The following is a 27,449-nucleotide window of genomic DNA, read 5'->3' as shown; positions in this document are numbered from 1 at the left end:
ACTAATACTGGCTAGCTTTAAAAGGATTTATTAACAGAGCACACAGGAACGGTTACAAACAAAAGAAATATATATAAAAATGAAACATAAACGAAATGGAACATCAAACATTGAGAATAACATAACATAGTAAGCTATCATCATGGCGGCTGGAGGTCGACTGACGTTTTTTTATATCGCCACGAGATGGCGTTTAAATAAAATAGTTCGGTTACAGTTCATGAGTTCATGGCGTTGAATAAAATAGTTCAATTACACTTAAATAGGTCTGTTACAAGTTATTGAAAAACTTCAAACCTTGCCCCATTTTTGGTCCTCCATCTACAATGGATACCATCTCATGTAAATCTAAATATAATAATATAGCTGATAGACTAGCAAAGGAGGGTACTCTCATGCCTCAGGTTTATGCTGAACCTTTGATCTATCTTGAACTATACTAGAGAAGAAAGACTTTAATTAACAATTCCTGGAGACAGCTGCAGACACACTCATCGTACCGCAGTAAAGGTCCTGGTACTGCTATTGGTTTCAAGGATGACAAGACCTAAATGGCTCTGGCTCAGTTGACTTCAGGAGTTTAAAGACCCTCAGATATTCCTCGTGTACTAAAACCTTTCCCACTTGCGCCAAATGTAAAAAATATGAAGCTATTGCGCAACATCTGCTTAGTTGTGTTGCCCTGGTGCATCAAGATCTGCTGAAGAGACCTAATTACGTGTTATAAATTATGAAGGCAAATGAACTTATGGATCTGATCTGATTCAGATCAGAGGGATTAGTAAGAAGAAGAAGAGTTATGGAAACATATTTCTTTGGAAGAATAATGCTCAATAACGCAAACAATTAATTTCACCACAATGATACCGATTTGAATAAAATGACTTCTTCTGACTGGCTGACTTTTTCTAGATTAGTTGGTACTTAAATAACTAATTCTCCTTTAAGAATTTTCAATGTACGAAGTTTTTTTCCCTCATTGGCTAAAGAAGGTTCCAGAAAATACGAGCATCTTCTAACAGCGATTTCTGCACTTTTGTACGATATTAGTTTATTATTAATGAACGATATTAGTTTATTATTATTATTAATGAATTATTACTAATGCATTATTATTTAATTATTATATATAAAATAATTTATTAATTACTTATTTATATTATTAACAATATATATATAAAGTATATTATATTATTAACAATATAATATATTTTACATTATATTGTTAATAATTTATTGTTTTATTAATAATAATTTGACGTTTGAATCAGGAAGGAAGTTTCGACTTCAATGTTTTTAATACGTTCAATTAATATCCACCCCATCCCAAATATTTTAGTAGAATTTTTCGGTAATCGACCGAGGTTTGGGAGATTTTTCTTCTGATAGTTTATATGCCTTCTTGCTAAAGAACAAAATAATAAACACTGAACTTGTTACTTGTTTTCTCAGGTGAAGTAACGGATTACGCAAGTTGGGTATCGTGTGCTCCAAAAGTGAGCGCAAAAACAAACTAAATTTACTTGGAAAGATAATTCAAAAAGGAAAGCAAACAGCAAAAGACATTTTGCAGTAGAAAATAATAAAAGCTAGTTTACTATACCAAAATAGTAAACACACTTATATTCTACGTGCAGTTCGTTGTCAACAACAAGAAAACTCCGATGTAAATAATAAAACTGAAAAGGCCGGAAATACTATGTAAAGACATTAGGATTTCTTGAAGACGTGAAACATGTGCAGTGCCCTCGCCGGAACTCGAACCTGGATCTTTCGAATTCACGCCGAGTGTGCCGCCGTTACACCCCGAAGGCATGCTGGAGGGAGGGAAAAATACTTTATATACTCCCCTCTTTCAAAGGGCGACTGGGGTATTAGGGGATCCAGTCGACAAATCCTGGTGGTGACGAATTATCGCCCACCATCCTTTTTAGTTCGGGGGCACACTGTAGAGACATTATATTTTTTGATGCAAGAGATGTGAAAAATGAGCAACGCCCTCGCCGGGACTACATGCTTCCAGCATGCCTTCTTTGTGTAACGGTAGCAGGTGTAACAGTGGGAGAAAGTACCTTATAACTATCAAAATCGCAATAACAACCTTGTATTTCGCGTATATTTATTAAAACACTCAATCGATTTCGAGGGCAGCTACAGGTCCCTCCTCATCTGGAGAACGAAATTACCTTTTTAGTAATTTCACTCTCCTGACTGTCCTGCTTCAATGCGCCTCGCAGCACGCCAACGCTCAGAATCTTCCATTCGTCTTCTGGAAGTCATAGAAACACGTATGTCTTGAAAACAAATTGTACAAAAGTTTTAAGCACCTTCTATCAGCACTTACAATCAATTCTGTAACCCTTCGTAAAGCTGACTTCTTATAAGACTGCCTTTTTTGCATATTATTTGGCATGAAAGCGCGATTGGCTGCTACCTAAGATACACTCATGTCCATAAATTAAGGATAATTCGGAGTCACGCGGAAATCGAACTCTAAAATAAATATATCACCTGTAAAATCACTACACACACTTCAAGAATCATATGCAAATTTCACAAAGTAACCAGATGCCACCGATGGTACGTCACAATGACGAGAGTGTAAGAGAGTGATATATAAAAAATACAGGTAAAGAAGTAAAATTGTTCGCAGGCGCTTTATAAGCATTTCAGTGCAATAACCGAATAGTTATGACACAAAGGACGCATTTGGATGATTTTTTACGTGGTAGAATTTTCGGCCGTCTGGAATGTGGGCGTACCCAACTGGAAGTATCAGACGAACTTGGAATTGCCCAGAGTGTCATCTCCAGGCTTTGGAAACGATTCCAAGATGATGGTAATGTCAGTAGACGTTGCAGCACAGGTCGCCCCGAGTTACAACGCTGAATGAGGACCGGTATTTGGCAGTTACTGCAAAAAGAAACAGGCGGAGCACAGCCCCAGACCTGTTTCGTCAGCTCTCTTCAGTCACTGGTACGACAATTTCAAGGCAGACCGTGTACAGACGCTTAGGGCAGATTGGTCTATATGCTCGTAGATCTGTTAGATGCGTTCCACTTACTGCAACTCACTGTCGCCTGCGGTTAGCTTGGAGTAGAGAGCATGCATTGTGGACACCGCAACAGTGGGCTTGTGTGATGTTTTCCGACGAGTCCAGGTTTAGCTTGCAGTCTCATTCTCGCCGGACTTTCATATGGAGAGCTCCAGGTACCCGTTACCACCAAGAAAGCATCATTGAACGACACCTTTACGGTGGTGCAGGAGTGCTCGTTTGGAGTGGAATTATTCTGGGTTCCAGAACTGACCTGCATGTTCAAATTGGAACCATGACAAGCCAAATCTATCGGGACGTCATTCTGAAACAACATGTACGTTTGTTTCGGGGCGCCATGGGCGCACAATTTGTGTTTATGGATGACAACGCCCGTCCTCACCGTGCAAACATCGTAAGCGAATGCCTTCAATCGGAGGATATCACCCGTATGGACTGGCCAGCATTCTCACCAGACTTGAATACAATAGATCACGTGTGGGGCATGCTTGGCCGACGAGTTGCAGCCCGTCAACCTCCTCCTACATGTTTACCGGAACTTCGTAGAGCATTGTTTTTTGAGTGTAATATCCCCCAAGATCAGATCGATAATTTGATACTCAGCATGCCTAGGCGTTGTACGGACTTCTATTGCATCGTCTGGGAGACATACAGTGTATTCACAATCATACCAACCATGCAATATTGTTTTTTTTATTTGCTCCAGGGAGAAAAAATCGCTAATTATTTTAATAATATCACATACAGCATCTTTTTTTGCTCTTTACCTTTTGTTTAATAAATAAGCTTTACGATGGCAGCGAAATATGGTGTTATGGATTTTGTATTTAATTTTCTATTTTTAGTAGAATTATAATTAAAATTGTTTTATTTTCCCTGCAATGCAGCGCGTGAAGCGTTTTAAGAGAAAGCTACGCCGAAAAAGTAAAACTACAGGAGTACGCACATTTAATAAATAGATACCTCGTAATCGCACTTTTTTAATTTCTAGAAACCGCGAGAAAATACCAAAATGTTCTCATGCAGGATTAGAAAGCTTATAAAAACCGAAGCAAAACATCTTAGTTTAGTTGTTTACTTAGTGCAGTTATTGATTGTGGCGAATTCGCGGTGAGATTAGATTAGCTTTCTCTGTGCTTTGAATACTATTTACCGTTTTAATAGTTTAAAATATAACTACTGTGAGATATTGCGATATTGTACGAATATCTCTGAGGACATTTCAGCATTTTGCTTTATTTCATGGGATAAGAATAAATTTTATTAACTTTTTATCGACTTATGCATTTAATCCATTACGAACCATACGCATGCAACAATACGCAGAACGCATTTCTGTTAGTGTTTCTGTTCTGTGCTCGGAAGTAAGGAAGTGTTTCAATGTGACTGTGTTAGTTTTCTTTGAACATTTTTTGTAAATTTATCTTTCTTTTTTAAATTGATAAGTAAATATAAAACTTTGAAAAACACTAAAGAATAATTTTAATATTTTGCTTCTATCTTAAATAACTTTTTTAATGAAAGAAGTTGAAAAATAGACAGCAAAGTTTACAGTTAAATATTGCCAAATTTGCATAACTTGCAATCATGGTCAGTATTGCCCACAGTGCTAGAAACTCGATTCTTGGATTCGAAATCCTTTCACTATGTCAACTAAATCGAAAGCGAGTGCAGTTCATTTCGGAAATTTCATTGATTTGACGACTCATTTTGCCACACAAAAATATATAAATATTGAATTAAAAGAATTTTGGACAAGTTTGCAGAAGACATCCTAACTTTTCACAACGATCCACTCATATTTTACTTACTTTCGCGACAACGTATTTGTGCGAAGAAGGTTTCTCACATTAAGCTGCAAGAAAATTCCAATACATAAAACGATTTGCGTCTGATATTTTCACCATTTTGTTGTTGATGATGTGAATTATTTCACTTGTTAGTCCAAAGGGATTTGAATCCCGAAGTACTATTAGTTTCGTTTTGGCATTTTGCGTCGGACTCATAAATGTCGGTTCACTTTCCAAACTGTTGCCACAAAATGTTAGAGTCCTGCATTATATTTGAAGAAATTAAATAATGAAAATCTGCGTAAATGTATGTATATTTCTCACATTGTCATAAAATAACGGTACATAGAGTCATCGAATTTTGAATAACGTAATCCTCCAACGAGCATGTGGAAGACCAAATATGAAATTTGAAATTTGTTTTATGATCGATTTCCTATTTTTTAAAACTTTGACGAATTTTTGATTAACAAACTCAAGGATTTCAAAGCGAGCAATGGCAACGTTGTGCAGAAAAAACATTTTTATCTCCAGCGCTTGAGTCTCTGTATCGGAAATTCTAAAGATATGCTCGTTTTAAAACTATTTTGCGATATTGCTGTTGCACTGGATCTTATGGTTTAAGTGCGAGGAACATGATATTTAATAAAGAAAGGTAACACACAAAATGTTAAAAAACGCCCCTTTGGACGTAATTTAAAATCTGAAACATTTCAGATTTTTTTTTTTTTAATGTTTTGATAGTAATATCAAATCAACCCCAGAAATTCATCGTGACGAGGAGTGCAAGACTACGCCTATCGTTGGCAAGAGCCTTGAATGCCATACAGGCGACAGAACGACTTTGCTCAATTCCGCTCCCAGTTTTGATGGAGAGTACGGGGAGGGAAGGATCCCAGGGTCTCCCACTCCTTTTACCCTCCCCACAACCTCTCGAGAGGACTTTCGGCTCGACGCATTTAGAGTGCCCCATACCGCCCGAACACTATGCATTTATAATACCATATTTTTATACCACATTCCCATGCGGTATAAAAATATGGTATTCACAATCTCGTTATTCTTCACCTAGTTTAACAATCCACATAACAAACTCCAAAAAAATAATATTTCACGTGAATATTGTCGCCTCCAAAAATTTCCCGCCCGGGAATAACCGGCCGTCTGCTCCCCTCTAACTATGCCACTGCTTTAATGGAGCAACTTAATTCACTGACCAATACCTTCCGCTGGCGATCTCTAACTTTATCTAATCTTCTAATCTTTAATCTGTTCTTCGAAGTTTCTTTTATGCGCCTCTGATTATATATCCTACTTCTACCTTAGCTACGATGGATACCGAAAAGAAACCAGCATTCTATTTTTTCCAATCAAAAAAAAATCTTAAAGAATGAATCTGATAAACGACTTTGCAAACTAATATAAAAAACAGTAGCTTTCGACCAAAAAAAAAAATGTCAGAAATTGAAAACAGAAGAACACGCACTTCACCGTAAATATATCATCGATATGAGTTTCCATCGATTTTAAATACTTATTTATACCAGGCAAGGCGATCGTCCTTGCTGATTGGAAGAAAGAGACATGTTCTAGTAATCTGGAAAGAACATCTGTATTAATGATGGCGAAGTGCTGGTCCACCAGACATTTATTATTGGCCTCGTATTCTAGCATTATTAAGTCAATTTATCATTCGAGTTTCTGGAGTTGCAGCTGACGCCGCTTAATGTGATGACGGTTAATATTATCATCCGGGTATTATTAAATTCCACCAGCCGCCGAGCGCTGAAATTGCTGAACACTGACAGTTCGACCTGGTTTCGATTCCAGGCGAACTGGCTGGCTGCATAGGCGCTTTCATGGTTTTCCCCTTATGTAAGATGTGTACGAGCAGTTTCTCTTAGAAATACCTCTTCTTAGGCACGTAGCCCTCGAGTCTTTGCTATAATCAAATAAACCAAACCGGATATTGTTATCGAATTGCCGAATTCCCACACTTTTATGCATGAAAACATGGAAAATAGTATACATCACTTACTATGAGGTATTTTCTCCCTCCTTTCTGCATGTCTTCGTGGCGTAACGGTAGCACACTCGGTGCGTATTCGAGAGGTCCAGGTTCGAGTACCGGAGAGGCCATCGCAAATATTTCATGATTGATGCATCAAAAAAAATTCTAATGATTCCACTGTGGCACCCGAGCTTAAAGGTGGTGGATGATGATTCTTCACCACTAGGATTTGGCGATTATAGGATAGTCCATAAATCTACTAGGATAGTCCATAAATCCACTAGGATAGTGCATAAATCTCCAGTCGCCCTTTAAAAGGGAGAGTATATAAGGTACAGAAAGAGGCGCAGCCCCCCATCCACCTAACAGATTTCGTTTTATGACTTTTCCAAGGGTGCGCCAAGTTAAAAACCAGAAACGAGGACATCCAGCAGCCCAGACATGTTTCCTTTTAAAAGGCAGAAAATAAAAAGAACAAGTAAAAGTTATCAAAATTCAAACATCGAAATAATTTTAAATATAAAATTAATTCTGGAAAACCAGCAAAATGTTAAGGGGCTCCGAGTAACAAAATACACATATAAAGAAATAAATAAAATAATAGGACCTTAACGGCACAAAAGGAAAGTGAGAAGAAATAATAACAATTAAAATAAATAGAATTAATAGTTAGTAACTAACTAAACGAAAGGAAAGGACAAAACACGAGACACAGACCACGCTCTATCATAAAAACACTAAATACATGTTAAATCAAAATTCCGACATTAACACGATTATTATTAATAAAATTCATTAATTCCCTAGCGAATTCAAATTCAATGTTTTTTCCAGTAAATGTATTAATATGTCCAAACGTTTTTCTTATATCATAAGTTAAATCACATTCATTTACAAAATGTTTAACTGAACCCGTAACTCCACAATTATAACATAACTCATTTTCTTGTAGACCGAATCTCTTTAGGTACTCCGGGAAGCGTCCATGTCCTGTGATAATTTGATTAAGATCCAGGCAACATGAAATACATTTATTATACATTGACTACCAATAAGTATTTGGACACCTATGCAAATGACGATATCTGCCGTCTTAAGGTACGTCACGGACTCCGCCGGTATATATTGTGTAGGAAACAGCATCGGCTTTAGTCGCATGCAAGATGCCTCGCATTTCGGAGCTCTCCGATTTCGAGAAAGGTATAATTATCGGGTATCACAGATGTGGCCTATCCTTAAGGGACATATCTAGAGATCTGAAGTACCCAAAATCGACAGTGGCTTATGTGATTAAGAAGTGGAAGGTGAGCGGTGTTTGTCGGAATGTGCCCAGAGTCGGCAGACCAACGAAACTGGGAGATAGAGACCGACGAGTGCTGTCCAGAGAAATTCGGAAGAACCGCACCCAACCGATGGCCCTCATCCGCGAGGAGTTTTAGCAGGCATCCGGGAGTATTGTTTCAATGAATACCATTCGTAAGGAAACACATCTGCTTAATTTTCATGGTCGTGCTGCTGCCCATAAGCTTTTGATCACAAAGTCCAACCGCGCATCTCGGTTAATGTGGTGCAAAGCACATCGAAATTGGACCGTAGTTCAGTGGAAACGGGTTCTTTGGAGTGACGAATCAAGGTTCACCCTTTACCGTTCGGATGGCAGGGTCTGGGTCTGGGGTCTACCTGGAGAACGTCTCCTGCCAGAATGCATTGTGCCAACAGTCAAGTTCGGCGGAGGTGGAATTAGGGTCTGGGGGTGTTTCTCCTGGTATGGGCTGGGATCCTTGGTCCCCATTCATGGTAAGCTCAACTCCGATGCCTACTGCACTATTTTGGATGACAATGTGCTTCCTACGTTGTGGCAGTTTTACGGGTTGGACCCCTGTTACTTTCACGACGACAATGCCAGTTGTCATGTTTCGACGTTAACCAAGGCTTGGTATGGTGCCAATGGAGTTCATCGAATGGACTGGCCTGCCCAGAGTTCAGATCTGAACCCTATCGAGAACCTCTGGGACGAGTTGCATCGCCGAATTCAGGGGTGCACTACCCGTGCAAAATCGGTGAAGGAACTTCTATGTCTTCTCCAAGCGGAGTGTAAGAAAATACCGCTAGCTGTCACACAAAGACTTGTGGAAAGTATGCCCCGGAGGGTCCACGCTGTAATTACCTCTCGTGGAGGCTCTACCAACTATTGATTTTGAATAAAGTTAGTTTTTCTTTTCTTTCACAGGTGTCCAAATACTTATTGGTAGTCAGTGTATGTAGGGATCAAATTATAACTGTAATCCTTTTTTCTATCAGACTCATTCCAATCCTTTTTCCACATATCAACATAAAATTGCTTTATTTTATTTACAAGAATTCTTCTGGATGGTTGGACAATGGAACACTCCCCGGATTCGCCCAAAACTGCCTCCTTGGCCAACACATCGGCCCTTTCGTTACCCAAAATCCCAACATGGGACTTAACCCATTTAAATTTCACAACATGAATTTTGGTGATTTCTTCATAGAGACATTTAATATCAACAATTAATGAGTTTTTACATTCGTAATTTTTAAGGCCTGGAAACCAGACAGACAATCACTATAAATTGATATTTTATAATGTATAAATAAGTTATCCTTTATCCATCGCGCCAGAATAAAAAGATTGCGATGTGCGTGTTGCGTGTCGAAAAATCAAAAGAAAATAAGCAGTATTTTATCTCACATTTTCAACAGTCAGCAGTTCAGTATACAAAGCATTGAATGAAAAACTGTTGCCAAAACCACATTTCTAAAAGAATGAAACTATTCAAAATGACGCGATTTCATTAAAAAATATTTTAAAAAATTCTTATTCGAATTTTGAAAAAATCGCTCCGAGGTGCACTGGCGCTTGTTTAGATGCACCTATGTACCAAATTTCGTAGCACTGGGTATATTAGCTTACGCGCAGCACGAACGAAAGCCAAACAGATGGTTTCTTTTATTATATGTAGATATTAATTCCTATGGCTAAAACAGTTCCGACTTATAAATATTTTGAATGACAAACGGCCTTCAAGAACGAATTAAATTCGTGAGCCGCGATTTCACTGTAAGTGTTTTTAACATTGAATTCTAAAATACAATTAAAACACAAATTTTTAAACCTAACTTTTTTATTCTAACCTTCATCAGTCGGTGGTTCTTGATCAATTTTAGTTGGCTATCTCTAACCAATGAAATTAAAATTTTGTTACTCTAAAAACTTTAATTTCTTTGTATAACAAATGCGTGTTGTAGAATGTACATATGAATGAATGCAAGTAATCAAAATCTTTCATTAACTATTTGCAAGCAAATATTATCTTCCGTAAAGGCCTTCTTTGTAATGAGTCAAAATCTTTTATAAATATGCAAAGATCGATACATCTCCAAAATTGAAAACAATAATTCTTCTCAAGTCTTTCAGAAAATGAATCTAAAATATCACTTTCAATATTCTAATCATTATGAAATGTAACACAGTAGAGATGAAAAGAAATGGATCATATGTCCATGTTGAATTTGCTATGAATAATAATAAAAGCATTAATTATTGATCGTTTTCTTACTGGTCAAAGATACATTACTAAACTTTTAAGGAAAATCTGAAATGTGTAAAATATAAGCTGTACTTTAAAAACAAAAAGAAATCCTATTAATTATCTGAAATTATAATTGTTAATTTTCTAGGAAAACGGCGTCGTTTTGTTTTTCTTAACAGAATACATAATTCCTTAAAGCTATTTAAATGACGAAGTAAATATGTTTATGTTTTCGAGTATAAGAATATTTTAAACTTTTAATCTTTGTTCGTTCGTCATATGAATTATAATTACGTTTAAATTACATTAAAATTTCAAATTATATTAAAATTCTTTGTGATGCAGTCAGATAACTGACACCGTAACTGTTTCAGTCTAACACGATGAATGATTTTTCATCTAAAACAAGAACTGATTTTCTATGAAAAGAATATTCAAGGTTATCAAAAAAAGATAGAAGGTCACATCCTGTTCATCAACAGCTAACATTAAAGACCTTGTGATTCTTTGGATGACGTTGAATGGCTTCGGAAATGCTTCGGTTGACATCAAAATTTTCAGTCAGGAAGAAGGAAAGAATGATGACAGAAATGAAAGAATTCTGTTTTTGAGCATCGTAAAATATATCAAAAGAGTTCTATTTTATAGTACTACAGAAATTGTCATTTTAACTCGACGCGTAATAATTTTAACAGCAGACGCAGCTTAATGCGATCGCGATTAATGTTATCATTCGGATATTGTTGCCAAACTGCTGAAGTGCCCTCATTCTGTATACGAAAACGTGGAAAATATGTCCTCAAAAATGTCGCCAAGTAAGGAATCAAGTCGCCAAGCAGCTCGGTTTTGATTTTAGTCAACCATTTAAAATAAGGAAAAAGAGGAATTTTAATTGAGCGTAGATTTTGAGTAACTCTATCAATTTTGAGGGTAATCAAGTACAGAACCTTTTTTTTTTTTTTTTTTTTTTTTTTTTTTTTTTTTTTTTTTTCCTCAGAAGCATATAATTATTCCCTGAAAATATTAAGCCGAACTAAAGTTACTTTTTAGTCCAAAGGGATTTGAATCCCGAAGGACTATTAGTTTCGTTTTGCCATTTTGCGTCGGACGGATAAATGTCGGTTCACTTTTCAAACTGTTGCCATAAAATGTTAGAGTCCTGCATTATATTTGAAGAAATTAAATAATGAAAATCTGCGTAAATGTATGTATATTTCTCACATTGTCATAAAATAACGGTACATAGAGTCATCGAATTTTGAATAACGTAATCCTCCAACGAGCATGTGGAAGACCAAATATGAAATTTGAAATTTGTTTTATGATCGATTTCCTATTTTTTAAAACTTTGACGAATTTTTGATTAACAAACTCAAGGATTTCAAAGCGAGCAATGGCAACGTTGTGCAGAAAAAACATTTTTATCTCCAGCGCGTCAGTCTCTGTATCGGAAATTCTAAAGATATGCTCGTTTCAAAACTATTTTGCGATATTGCTGTTGCACTGGATCTTATGGTTTAAGTCCGAGGAACATGATATTTAATAAAGAAAAGTAACACACAAAATGTTAAAAAACGCCCCTTTGGACGTAATTTAAAATCTGAAACATTTCAGATTTTTTTTATAAGTATTAATATAATATTTTTTTTTTCTTAATTTAAAATTTTACATTGACATTCTTTTTCAATGAGGGATGCTCTCCGAGTTTTAAAATTTAGGGTTACAGCATGGGTCAAATAATTTCCAGAGGCGTTATGAACAGTTCATAATTGAACTTTTGCATTAAAGACATTGCAGACAGCTTTTGTAACTTTTGAAACAAGCTTTTGCAACTCCCTAATAAAAATGCTGTGAAAGTATCTAGTTACATGTTTCTAGTTAACAAATTAAATTAGTTGAATTCCATTGCTATTTTGAACTTTTCTTTTTTTTCGTTTAATGTTATTATTCGGTGAATGCATACATTTTCAGCCAGGGTGAAGTAATTCAGATTTTCAAGGGGAAATGAGGTTCATTTATTTATTATTATTTTTAGCTGTTAAGTATTTAGTTTTATTTGATAAATATAAAAATCTACTTTCATTCAAACTTGAGCATTTATCAACATTTTCTATACTTTTTTGTTTAATTTGTAAAAATAAATTAAAAAATAATCTAAACCTAAATAAATGTATATGTATTTTTCGAATTCTGAAAAAGAGGGGCGAGGATAATTTTCTGGAAATGGATGCATGGGGTAAATTAGATTGAACAACGGCACTTACATACATACGACCCCACATAAATTTTCATTTAAAGCTTTGTTGGAAACGATGAAAGAATTAAGTAAGATTCACCTAGCGAAAGTTCTTAAGTGTTTCTTCTCGAGATTTAATTTACTAATATATAATACATTAAGGAAAATTTAGTAAGTTGTACAGTTGTTGCTGTCTTGCCCATATTACATGGAGCAAAGATTACCAGAGCCTACTACGAAAAAGAGGTTCGAATTTTATTTTCCACCACCACTTTTAAGAGAGAGCACAGAAGGGGGGGATCGGAAGGTCTTCCACCCTCTCTCCTTCCACCAATCCACAAGAGAGGACGTTCCGCATATTTAGGCACTAAACATTTACAAATATCCATTATTTTCCGGGATTCGAACCCGGATCCTTCGGTACCGTAGTAGGCTCCCCTAACCACTTCCCTTCATACCTCTGCCGCTTTGGCTTCAGAGAGAATGGTAACTGTGAATGGGGGGAGGAGGGTCATCCAGACCATTTTGTGTTCTCCTGCCCACACACAGCACTTAACAGCCTCAAGCAACCAGGAGCCAGATTCTGGCCAAATTGGTTCCAAAATCTACAAAATAACAGAGTTCTCCACCGAAAACTGAAAACAATAATTGACTACTGTACTAGCAATTACTTTTCTGACGCTGGAAGATAGTAGCCATAAAAGTCTATATAAGCTAGTTCAATATGTCAGCAACAGAGTATGTGATATGTATGTTCAATATATAATTTTGTATTTATGTTGTGCCAGGTTCTCATATATAAAGTTTGTACTGCATCTGAATGCTGTAATGTATCTGTACATGTTTATATCTTTTATATATGGTATCTAATTTATACTAAGGATCACGCGTACCTCAATGGCATGCTTCTTGTAAACTTTAACTATCATGATAACGTATATGTATAAGATGTATATATCAATATGAGTGAGAGTATGTATACTTTTATTTGTTTCGGAATATATATGTATGTAAGTGTGTATATATCTGTATATGAGTTGATATTTAAATGTATATACATATATTTTGATTGTACTCTTCTTCAAGTGCCTTATATGCACATGTATATATTTCTTTGTACATTGTTGTACTCTTCTTCAAGTCCTTGTATGCCCATGTATACCTCTTTTTTGCATTTTATAAATATCTTCTGCTCAGCTGAGGCTGCCAAGGGCTGCGGCCTGGTAGCTAGTGGTTGACTCCCGCCGAGTTGGTAACAAATTCTGCATGGATATATCTATACCTGGGTCGGAAGCCAACTCAGCGGTTTACCTCCCCTAACCACTATACTGTCTGGGCGACAGTTGTACAGCTCTAAAATAAATTTAATGTCCCAAAGCTACTAGAACTATAGACCTTCAGATAACTTATCCTCTCGTTTAATCCCTAACTACAGAGATCACTAATTCGAAATGGAGGTTTATTAAACATTAATAAATAAATAACTATTTATTAATACGTCAACCTGATGGTGACACAAAATTTAAAATACACAGAACACAAACTCTGAAACTTTCGGGTACGTCACAACATGAGTTGGAGCTATACCGATTGTGAAATACAAATTAAAACGTACTTAACTATTAGCTCGGCCTTAAATATTCGCAGAACAGAATCTGCGGATCGAATCTAAAGCCGATAAATTCAATTCAAGCAGCAGGAAAGCGTGGTAGAGTAACGATCCGTAAAAGCTGCCAAAGGTCCTCCCTTCAAACTTAAGAACTCAACACTTACCTATGTGTTTAACTAATTTGCATTCTTATGGGAGTTAATAAATGCAAAAGTGAATGTAATGAAAGACAAATTAATAAGATAACTAAATATATAATTCAGAGCTCTAACTTTAATTTGCAGTAGTCTGTAACTCTGTATTTTAATGCGGTTATTTGCCCTTTTTGTCTTAAAACTTGTACCTGTGTATAATAAATCGATTTGAACTAACTCATTTAATAATTAATCCATGTCACATGATCCTTGCATAACGCTAAAGTAAAGCTTCTGGCAATAATAATTCGAATTTAAAGACCAAAACGTATTATTAGCCGACGAGGACAACTCTGGAATGAAACTAAATCACTCTGAGCTGCGCTTTTCATCTTAGACACGTCGCATTCCATTTTTGCTTCTCTGTTTAGCTACTTTTCTCTCGCTGCTGCCCTTCTTACAATAACATCTAGAAAATATAAAATTCGTTCAAGAATGGAAGCGCTTTAAAAAAAATTAGTTTTTATATAAAAGTTACTACACTGTTTGGACAAAATTAACAGATGGAACACTTTTTCCCAAATATCTCGAGAAACACTGGATAGAAATAAATGAAATTAGGTATTGATATAGCTTATTGTATGATAATAATGGGTACAAAACAACAATGAAAATGTCATTCATTAGCAAGAGTTATGGCCAAGAATACAATGTTGTCTAAACTTGAGGTTGAAAGATAGCAGTAAAAATATGGCTAATATGGTCTGTAGTCGCCTCTGACAGACAAACAGCATGCACAAAGACTATAAGGTATTTTTCTTAGCATGCCTTTGTACTGTAGTGGTCAGCACGTTCGGCGCGTATTCCAGCGGTCCGTGGTTCGATCCCCGGCGAAGACTCTTTTTTCATGACTCCTTCAAAAATACCTAATGTCTCTACAGTGGCGCCCGAATTCAAAGGGTGGTGGATGATGATTTTCCACACCCAGTGTTTGGCGAATGGGTCCCCTAAAACCCCAGTCGCTCTTTAAAAGGGGGATTTAAAGAGGGGAATTTATTTCTCCCACCTTCTTAGTATGCCTTGGTAGTGTAGTGGTCAGCACGCTGGGCGCATATTCCAGAGGTCCGTGGTTCGATTCCTGGTGAAGGTGCTCATTTTGCACTTCTCCTGCTTCCAAATAACCTAATGTCTCTACAAGCGTAGCCATGCTGTTAATAAGAGAGTTCTGAAGGGCGTGTGGAAATCGCACCCACTCCTTCACCAGAGCAGTTTTTATCTCCTGAATAGTCCTGGCTGGGGATTGGTGTATTGCAGAAGTCCTCGCGGGCGCATACCAAGCGTGTTCAATAGGACTAAGGTCAGGAGATTTAGATGGACAATCCATTTCATGAATATCCTCGCTTTCCAGATAGTCATCAACCAAATGGGCCGTATGTGGTCGTGCATTGTTGTCCATAAAAATGAACTCAAGGCCAACAGTTCCCCTGAAAAGCCACACGTAGGACTCTAGTATCTGCCTGTACCTCTTCGACATTCACGGAAACTGTGTCAAACACATGGAGCGGTGTGCGGGTATCTTGCATGATCCCCTACCCGAAACCATCACTCCTCCATCACCATAATTTAACCTTTTCATGATGTTGCTGGGTTGGTATGGGGTCTCCTCCATGTCAATAATCACGTATAATGAGGCTGTAAACTGAATATGGACTCATTTATGTAGAGAATATTAGCCCACTGAAGCTGTATCCTGTGTTGGTATTGTATGCACCACTGTAAGCCCTCTCTTTTGTGGAAGGGAGGGAGTAGGATGTAAATAGTGGGTTTTCTGGCATACAGTCCTGTCTCTTAGAACCTTCTGGAAACTGTCTTCCTTGAAACTGATGTTCCTGTGGCAGTAGCGAGGTGACAAGACAGTTGTGTGGGTGTAAACGTCCTCTGGCGCTTGGCAGAAAGTACCGAATATCTCTTCTCATCATATGTCGTTAAGGCTCTCGGACGACCTTGTCCTGGTCGTTTGGACACTGTTCCGCTGATTTGAGATTAGATCCGCTGATTATTAATTAGAGATGACAAATTAGAGATGACACTTCGTGTTACATCCAGTTCTCTTGCAACCTGAGCTTGGCATTGCCTTACCTCAAGCCTACCTACGATTCTTCATTTCGCACCTTTAGCTAAGCGATTATGTATACTCATTTCAGCTAAAATGCGGTAAAAAACTGCAAAATTGTTCAAGAAAGATAATAAAATTCACTACTATATATTGCAGAGCGAAATGAGCTGAACAGCTGGACGCGAACTTACAAATCCTGCTGGCGTAGCTACGTACACAAGAACACATAAACTCATCTCAGCGACATCAACGCTACAGTGATATTAATATGACAATCAACCGTTCAGGTTTTGTCTGGTATTTTAGAAGGAATATGGGAAAGTGTTTTCCATCTCTTAATTTTGTCCACCAGTATATATATTTAATTTGTATACAATCCTTAAAATTATATTTAGGAAATTTTTTTGCTCATTAAGAAATAATTTTAAAAAGATAAAAAAATTCACTCCCGCACGACTAAAATTGATAGATACAATTTCAAAATTTTCGATTTTTGGTGTTATATTCTATTTCTATAGAGGGGTCGGTTAATAGATAATTCGAAGTTAATTTTTCTCCTTAAATACCATTCAATTATACTCTTTTATTATTTACTAATGATTAATATTCTTTATATCATAATTCTGTGAAAATTTAAACGCCGGAAATAATTTTACACAAATAATTTATAAATTTCCAAATGTTAAAAATACGTGATTAATATTCTCAAAAAGTTTTATTACTTTAGAGTTACAATCTTATGTTCACAAAAACAATTTATTATACACTAGGAATATATTTTAATTTTTAAAATTTTATTTTATGCCAATTTTTGCTTCCTTGTACGAAACGACAAGGAAGTATTGTAATCGCGAAAAATTTCGGGTGTCATATATTGACAGAAATATCCAAGACTCTTTTTTTTTTCCAAAACGGATTCAGATGGGATTTTTTCGTGACGTCTGTACGTACGTATATATGTATACATCTCTCGTAAGTCAGAAACTATTTATCATACAACGTTGAAATTTTGTACATGGGGTTGCTATAATATCTAGCTGTGCACTTCGCCTTTTTATTGCAATTGGCAAGTTTATATATATATATATATATATATGCCCTCTTACCCGGCCTTTATTTTCGCAATCGTTGGTCGTAGTCATATACTTCCAGTTACAGAAGTGTTTTAAATGACGAAAATGAGAGGGCTATTTAATTTCAAAGTTTGCAATTTTCGAAATAATTTTAACTCGCTTTGAAGGACTGGATAATTTAATTAGAATAATTCGAGGAAGCAAGTTAAAATGAAGTGCAGCAAAAATACAGAAATGATGAAAATATTCGTGTTTTGGCAATGTCAAATGTTTAAAAAAAAAAAAAACTTTTCGGCAAATACTGAAATCTAACTTCTAATGCAATCTCCTCCGAGTACTATATATAAATTTGGGAAAGTTTTTTACTCTTTATTAAAAAATAAAAATGCAAGAAATTTGACACTTGTACGTGAAAAATTAACCGGGATGTTTAATTCCAAAATTCGAAGGTTTTGATGTCATTTTCTGTTGTATAGTAGAAAATGGCATCAAAAACTGCAAACTTAATTAACCGTAAGGGATTGAGTTATTAAATTAGTGTTATTTGAGGAGCTTAGTTTAAATGAAGAGGAGGAAAATACGTATATGTAAAATAATTTAATACGCTCTACAAGGACGTCATGTAGTATCATATCAGTTTTTTTATTTTATTTATGCAAATAATGTTACGAATTAGCTATGCGTGCCGGAAAAGGAATTCAATAAAATACTGAGAATAAAACCATTTTTTGTATTATTATTCTGATCAATACTTTTTTCGAGCGTTTAAATGATCGTCATATCATCTATTAAAACCAGAAACCTTTGTCTAAGTTAATATTTTATTTTAGTTACGGATAAAAGCAAACATTTTGCTCTTCTGTGTGCGTAAGGCCTCTGAATAAACTTTAAAATTAAATATCCCGTTCAATTTTGTAGTACTCGAATCTCACGTTTTTATTATTATTAGCCCAAAGAAGCGTTAGCTCAGAAGGACTATAAAATGCCGTTCCACTTTTCGAATTGTTGCCACAAAATATTAGATAGCCCTGCATTATATTTAAAGAAATTAAAGAATGAAGAATCTGCATGAATCTCGTACTGTCGTCTGCTTCTCGTACTGTCCAAAAAGCAACGGTACATAGAGACATCAAATTTTGAATACAATAGTCCTCCACTTAAATAAGGACATCTGGAAGCCCAAATTCGGAATTTGTTGTATTATCTATTTGATATTTTGTAAAGTATTCATGAAGTTTTTGATTAAGAAACTCAACGACTTCAAAGCGAGCAATGGCTACACTGTACGGAGGGGGGGGGGGATATCTCAATTGCGCGAGACTATGTATCAGAAATTCTCAGACTTGGTCAATAAATAAATTAGGATAATTCGAGTTCGATTTTTATCTCCTTAAATGCCAATTAATCATTCATTAAATTTAACTTAATTAAATTCATTGTAATCGTTCATTAAATTTAAGTCAGCATTTAAAAATTCATTAAGTGCAAATATTTTTCATTTTTAATTAACGCAAATAATATTTCAAGTTTGCTAGCTGTCAATACCGAAACCAACTAGTATTTTCTAGAGCACAAATTAATTAAGATTCCGTGAATGAGAAAAAATTATATTGAACAATATTTTTCACAATAATATATATCGAAATGCTCATCAGATAATCTCTTAACACCAGAAATATTTTTCTAAACGATATTTTATTCTTAGTTACGTACTAATGCAAACATTTCGTTCTTCAATTTACGTACGGTTGCTGAATATCATTCCCAATTTCTGTATCAAATATCTCGGTGAATTTTTCTTGTACGGAAGTCCACTTCTTGCATTCTATTTTTTATATTTTATAAACGAGTACAAACATTCCTGAATATAAGTAGGAACAAAAGAAGCGTGTAAAAAAGTGAGATTCTGTATTTTTATTAAATTAATTCTTTTTAATTAAAAAATACGAAAACATGAATCTTTGCTTCATTTAAAATATTTTTGTGATTGGAAGTAATCTTCACGGCCAAAAGTTGCAAAAATAAAGTGTGGGTAACGACTTTTGTGGACAAGGTATGTATCGAAAGCAGGTATAATTCTTTTAATACCTGCTATAATATTACAGATTAGATGTAGATATAATTCTTAATAATCTCCTGTACATCCTAGTGCAGTGCATCCCTGTTTTCCAAACTTCTCCTTTCAAAGCAAGTGCCAGTTCTTAGTAACAACCCATCAAACTCTTAGAAACAAATATTATTATTAGATAAGTGTAAATATAAAAATGAAAGTTGAATTATTATTTCCTGGTTGTCTGACACAAAGCATTTCGATTCTTCGCACCAGTGCAAATCACTGTGATTTTCAAGGAATGTCACTGCACTTGCCTTTCTCCGTATGAGTGGATATTCTTAACCTAGCCTGACGCGTTCTGAGAACTAATTTAGCATAATTAAGAAACAATTGTAAAATTCAGTTGGGATCGTATACGTAATTATAGGATAGAAATTTTATGTATTAACATAGAACATGATGATGGCTTTGTCTGGTGATTATTTCTTACAGTAACAGGTTGTTATGAAAATCCGCGGATATTCTTTATTTTTCGCATAATTCATTGACTGAAATACAATAAATTAATACACAAGAGCAGAGAAAAACTGCACTCGCTGCCCCACAAATAACAAGTTTACATTTTAATTACGTAATTGGTGACAGGAATAGAAGCTGCAAACAATACGCTCAAAAAACAAAGGAAGTGTGAGAAGGGCGGTGATTATACCAACGTTAAGTTAGTTAAGTAGTGTCATCTATTTACTATTGGTTCATTACAAATTTTGGTTGTAATACTTAGGTAAATGTCTACATTTTCACTTTGGCCTTTATGTAACTACGTCATAAGCGTTATATAAGAGACGCATTTCAGAGATCTTTGTTATAGGCTTGTTACTGTTTTACGACAGAAAAGAGAAATAAGCAAATTAAAAAGAAGACTTAAAGAGCTATTGCAAATTAAAGTTACAATTTTATCGTACATATTCCTTATTTTAGTTTTTGTAGTGAATGCGGGCTAGTTTTCATTAGAAAGTGTTCCATAAAGGTGTCCCTCATCTTAAGCAGATGATTGCGTGCGCTTTGCCATATTCCAATCACCTAACCTGATCATACACACACACAGATGTAAAATATAAAAAATATGATGGTTTTGCCCTACGCGAACAGGCAACCTATAATTAACTTTCCGCAATTTCAGGATCTCCCCCCTAGACAAGTACTTTCGAGAACATTCTGGCATGTTATGCAACAGCTAGTATAAATACAAAGTTAGCTCCATTTTTCGTCAGACTGCTTTCTCCTTCTGCTGCTATCAGACTTTTGCTGCCGCTCTTCCTATCTGTCTCCCTTTGTTCGAATTGTATGAAACAGTAAATTTAATCTTATTTAGTTTAAATCAATATTGAATATGTAATTTTGGAGAATTTAATCGAAAGTAAAAATAATCTGCGGGGAGAATTGAATAAAAATGTGGAATCAAAACAGCTAACTTTTTCTCTGTCGTCATTGTATGCCGCCTTACACTCATCCACAACAATACCTGGATTCTGATGTAGTTATATTGTCCAGCTTTGTCATTCCTGTGCCTACCCGCAAAATCATCACATATATACAAGTATATATACTTGTATATATATTGTTTCACAAGAAAATAGTAAAATTAAATTTAAATAATTCTCTTGCGCCTTTGCTGCAAGGAGTGAAATTTGAATTTAACAAATATTCTCTTTTCGTATAAAGCTAATATTAATTACGAATAGAGAATATTTGTTAAATTCTAATATATATATGTAAGATAAAAATTTGAAAGCAAACTTCTAAATTTAATTCACTATATAAGCTCTTTTATTTTTTATTTCATTTGGGAACTTCATCTCTTTGTCCTAAAAATAGCGCTGAATGTCTAAACTGCGTCATTAAAATTAATCATGGGATCTTACGTAACCCTTAATGCATGTAATATTTTATGTGGTAAATTCTAATTTAAATTATTTATTATTATCCTCATCTTGTGTTTCAATGTTCAAATTACAATTGAATTTTGATAATTATCAAATTTATCAGTTTAGAAAGCAGGTGAGTAAAAATGTTAAATGAGATAAGTTTTTTCAAAACAATTTTGTATGTAAAAGTGAAATTAGTACTAAAACGTCTGGCAATTATCTTAAAAATAGTGAAAATTCTGATAATAAATTGCAAAAATTGCTGAATAGAAATAATCATATATTTGCTAAAACTAAATATGATGTTGGTTGTATTAAGATTGAAACCCCCAGAGTTGTATTAACTTCTGAATTACCAATAGCCTACAGACCATATTGTTACGAAATGTACAGGTAACATAGCTTCCTCGCAAAGCAGGTTTAGGGTTGCCATAAGATGGCAAGGGAAGGCAGGGTTGCTACATTTGACAAGAAATCGCCCATTTGGCGACAAAATTGGCGCTATCCCATGGACGGATGGAGAACCTTCTGGAATGAATTCTTACCGGTTTACCCCAGAATGTTCTCGAACACAAGCCGAAAGCTATATAAACCCTGCTGGTCCGCAGTCAGTGAGTGTATCTCGCCTAGCGAGTCAATCCCTGTGGAGTCGATCGAGTTGACAGCCGGGCAGCGAGTGCCGAGTGCACCGAAGGAGTCTGTTAGTGTATCGCGGTTAGTGTATCGTCGAGAGAGCGTGTTGAGCTCCGGAAACGCCTGAACCGAAGAGTCGGGAACTGTTCTCGTGTGTCGTCGAGTGCATCGCGAGTTGTAGCGGGGAGAGTCTCGAGAGTACGTGGAGTTCCGAGAACGACTAAGCAGAGAAGTCGGGAGCAGTTCTCTGGTGCTTTGCAGGAAGCTGTCTCCACCGTTATTGCCTGACAGTGTGAAGGCTGTGTCGCTGATTGTTCCAGCGTGTTTATAGTAGATCTTCGACGACTGTAAAAAATGTTATTGGAGCTGTCCTCATTAACATTGGGTAAATAAAGTGTGTTTCGATACTTCATCAAGTGTCGTCGCTATTCACTCCAAATCTACAAACCCCATACGAAAGTGAAGGAAGAAAATAACGTAACAACTGGTGACAGAAAAAAAAAACGTAACAACTGGTGTCAGAAAAGAAAAAACGCGACAATATCGAGCAACTCCTAAAGATAATAGTGAAATTAAGAACCATCGGGATGTTCTTGTTTTAAAACAGCACCAACAGTTTTTTTAGATGCATCAACAAATACATGACAAAGATATTTAGGATTAAACAAAGTTAAAATAGACCTAGAAATTAATGCATCTTTTAATTTTTGAAAAGCTATTTGACATTCATCAGTCCATTTATATGGGGTTTCTTTCATAAGTAAATTTGTTAGAGGAGCTCTAATATGTCTTAAAATTAGGTAATCAAAATGACATTGCTGTGAATTTCTATAAATATTTAATTTATTATATTGTTATTTGTGTATATTGTAATATTGTATACTATTTTATTTATTTATTTTAGGATTCATTTTGTTGTAACTGACTTTGTGGCCGGTATCAAACTATAGGCCAGATGAGGAAACTGAGCTTATGTGCAGAACTGCCGTTCAAGGGGGAAAGATAGATTAAATACGTTGAGATTCGTCAATGAATACTCGTGACAGCGTGACTAGAGTAAGACTGGAGAATTTCCCATGTTGGTACAAATCAATAAATTTAGTTTGCCAGCTGACAGTTGCTGGAATTTAGGTATACTGAAATTTCAGGTTAAGTAAGTAATTTATTCGTCAATTCAACATATTGGAATTACCTGAATAAATGACAGTCTAAAATTTAATTATTGTTGCGTTCTACTGCTTCGTGGATTTGGAGTGATTAATGACAGTTGATGAAGCATCAAAACAAAATTTATTTATCAGTATTATACAAAAGAGTTCCAAAGACGCGTTTAAAGACGTCGAAAAAGCACGGTAAACACGCTGAAACAATCACCAACACAGCCTTCAGGCTATAACGGAGAAGACAGCTTCACGGCAAAGCACTAAAGTACAGCTTCCGACTCGGTCGATCGCTCTGAAATCAACATACACTCTCCGCATACAGGCAGAGTATATATACCTTTCGACCTACCTTCGGGAACATTCTTAGGAAAGCCGGTAAGAATTCGTTCTAGCCATTTGACCGGCAAGGCCTTATATATACGGATATTATCTAGAATATTTTTTGTGATATCTGTAAGAACGTATATATACGTGCATATTAAAATATGTCAAGGAAATTAAGGCAATATATTAAAAGTATACAAATACAGGTATAAAATACCAGAAGGATTTTTACACTAAAATCAAGAAAATAATTTTTTCTCATAGTAATTTCAGGAAATTCGTGCTTTCCTAGCGAAAACCCTGGTCGGTCAGAGGGCTAGAATGTTCTCGTTCCGTTTATGGTATATCGCCCATTTTGTCGCCAAATGGGCGATTTCGTGCCAAATCTGGCAGCCCTGCCTTTCCTTGCCACTTTCTGGCAACCTTAACCCGCTTTGTGGGGAAGCAGCTGATAGCAGCTGCGCATTTCGTAACAATATTTAGTTGTTAATCTGTCTGTAAGTATAACCAACAGAAATTTCTTGCAGGTAAACCAAACTTTAGACTTCAGATAGAAACTAAATATAAATTTGAGTTTTTTCCTTTGCGTTGTTATTATTATTTTTCATGTATGTTTTGATGAATATTTAAAAAAGCGAAATTTAAAATTCGAGTGAAATCCAGCTCACTTTTTTTTGTTAAATACGTTTTAAAATTTTGTTTAGAAAATGCTCTGGCCCGTCCGCTGGTTTCAGATCCTGCATTCGCCGGCTTGTAATTTCACCACTGTAGTAGATCATTCAATTCTGAATCCGACTAATTTTAAACTGTATTAATAATAGTTCGACTTTAAAGGAGTTTTATCGTTCTTTACGATTTGCCTATCGCAAAAACAGCAACCTTAGGTTGGCACAAAGTTTTAATAAAACGCCATAGATTTCAAAGCTGATCAAACACACTTCTTTCTTCTTCAAAATATTTTTCAATATTAATGAATACTATTTTCAGTAGTACACAAGTAGAAATATTTTTTGCAAAGGTGGGAGAAGTAACAACTATGATATACAATGAGCGGACGAAAACGGAAAGAAACATAGCGCAACGTGCGAAAACAAAAAGAGAGAGAGAGTGAGAGAGAGCTAAGATATTATACTTTTGAAAGAACTCAATTGAGAATATTTAATTTCATTAATTATAAAAGATAAATATTTGTGAATATGAAATTTTTCTAGTGAATCCACAAAACGTAAGGTAACACACAAAACGCTAAAAAAAGGCTCTTTGGGCGTAACATAAAATCTGAAAACTTTCAGATTCACCCCACTTTAGCGGGCTGTTATGATTTAGCACGTGTATGCACTGATAGTAATTATTCCACTTACCTTTCCCATAAATAAAAGCCGTCATCATCTATCGTAGGAACACAGGACCGTGGATTGATCTATAAGGGAAACAAATGTTTATTAATGAATAACTACAACTCTTGTCTCAAAAGTTTGAAATGAGTTCAATATATCATATATCAACTGAAATAATTATTACCCATTATAATTACGATGGTTATACTGGACCATCTGGACATGAGAAGCAAAGAGGTGAGAATATAAATTATTCTAACCTCCTTGATTTAAAGAATCGCTTGTGATAGTAATGTAAGTGTGCAAGATCTTCTCTAATTGTCTTTTACATCTGAATATTCAGAGGTACAGACTTTACATTTAGACGTCGTCTCTTTTCTTGTGGGCATCTGGACAATGGAATTCTGATTCATGGCAATGCAAAGTCATGCAGTGTCATGAAATTTCTCACTAAATACACCATAACTGTGCTTCCGCATCCTCCTTATTCGTAGAATCTCATCTAATCGTGTGATTTTTTTTCTCTCTTTTCCGCACTTGTAATTAACTACAAAGAACAGTGACATGAAGATATCTAGGATATTCAATAAGCTGTGATAAAAGAGTTCCACTCTCATTCTGAAAGAACTGTTTTCAAGATAAAGTTTAAGATGGTTTGTCATACAGATTGTCGACAGAAATGGACTCTGGTGGAATAACGAAACATTGTATGAGATAGGAGATGAATATGCATTTAGACTAACGTGAGAATGTTAGATATGTTCTGTGTATTTAAAGAGTAAAAGAAAGTAATATAATATTTTTTAAAATATTGAATGTTTTTAATTAGATACATCATGAATTAAATGCATTTTTATTTAAATCACTCAGATTAAAGAGTCAAAAAACTAATATTCTTAACTGCGTGAATTGCTTTTGAATAGTTGTGTAATCAATAACAGAAAGATTAAATTTGAAACAATATTATCTTAGGTTTTTCCGAGTGGCAACAACTCGAATGAAAAGTGAAACAGCGCAAAATCGCATTTCGAGACTAACAGCCCTTTTGTGCAAATAATAATTTATTCAAATAATTCTGAAAATGAACTCACGAAAACATTGGGACAATTTGAAGAAGCAGCTGAGATTTAATTAAAACATGAAAATAAACAGACATCCCGTTTTTAGTGCGCTATCCTTTAGCTAAAATTACGTTTCCATGTTATTCCAGAAGGATTTAACTGTTTTTTCGCGTAGGAAGTGCATTTCTACATCTTCCATTCTTCCATTAGAATTGTTTTTAAACGAGCTTTCGAAGAACTATCACATTTTCTTATTCTTTTTTTCAACTCACTCTATACACATTCCATACGATTTAAGTATTGAGAATATGGAGGTAACTTGAGGAGAATTTTATAATAACCACAAGGGAATAAGTTATTGTTACTAATCTCACTTGTCTGACGAAGGTCAGCACGAGCCCACGACATTCTTCGTGGCAAGGAGTCATATGCGCCTGTCGTTGGCAAAGCCTTGAGCACCAATTAGGTAACAGCCCAACTTTAGCTCAGTCTTGAGAGAGAGCACTCCGGAAAGATGTGTCCGAGGGTCTTCGACCCTTCTTCCCATACTACCAGCCTTTACAGAAGACTTTCGACTCGCCGCATATTTAGAGTGCCCTCATACCGCACAGATACTATACATCCATTCTGCCATCTGTCGGCATCCATGACAGCCATGCTTCTTTACAAACATCCACGCTGTCTTCTCAGGATTCGAACCCTTCAAGTACGGCTATCGGAGTCATTATCCACTGTCCTGGGTGGGCGGCACATGGCTACATGTCAGGGATTGTAATCTTGATAGAACTTGAATGTATTTTGCATTCTGAGTTTCTAGCAAATGCTTTCAGGTTTTCATTCATAATATTTATATATTTATACTGATCCATATAATTTTCATTAAAAACTAAATTTTCTATCTCAGAGACAGTGAAACATTCCCCACACCATTATGATTCTAACCTGTGCTTAACGATAAGCAAGAGGATTTTTCGGCTAATTCTTCATTCGGCTTTAGACGCACAGCAATTCGCTCATTGTATTTAGATAAATTATAACTCATCTGTAAATATAACATTGTTCCAATATGATCCATGAGTTTTGCGAAATCCATGTGTACTTTGCTTGTCTTCCTTGTTGACGAAAAAGTTCCTTCTTCCTGATCGCCCGCTGTATTCATATGTCCTATGACTCTTCTAAAAGTTTCAGGGTTAACTTTTATTGGAAACCTTGGTCTAAATTCTCTGCAAGGTTACAACATCATGTTTCATTTTTCGGATAATAAATCTCCAATTCCTTGGTGTTGGCTTGGAATTTGTTCCAGAGTTTCCATACTTAGGATCATCGAACTCTGCTGCACAGTAATGCAGCAGTTCCACTCGAGATTTCTATCACT

At 35.6% G+C, this 27,449-nt stretch overlaps 1 protein-coding gene across 2 annotated transcripts in view; it reads right to left on the bottom strand.

Annotated features, from left to right (window-relative positions):
• The window catches only part of LOC118205230 (glutathione S-transferase 1-like), a 159,217-nt gene that overhangs the window by 92,561 nt on the left and 39,207 nt on the right, over positions 1-27,449 (bottom strand). For both annotated transcript variants that reach the window (XM_085822751.1, XM_035377537.2), the window contains exon 2: positions 25,038-25,096. In XM_085822751.1, the coding sequence (XP_085678877.1) occupies positions 25,038-25,096 (59 nt within the window). The remainder of the gene's footprint in view (positions 1-25,037; positions 25,097-27,449) is intronic.

Source organism: Stegodyphus dumicola, chromosome 8 (assembly GCF_044657685.1).
Source record: "Stegodyphus dumicola isolate Sdum_Otavi_A_Nest chromosome 8, ASM4465768v1".
Lineage (NCBI taxonomy): Eukaryota > Metazoa > Arthropoda > Arachnida > Araneae > Eresidae > Stegodyphus > Stegodyphus dumicola.
This window is presented reverse-complemented; position numbering and strand designations above follow the sequence as displayed.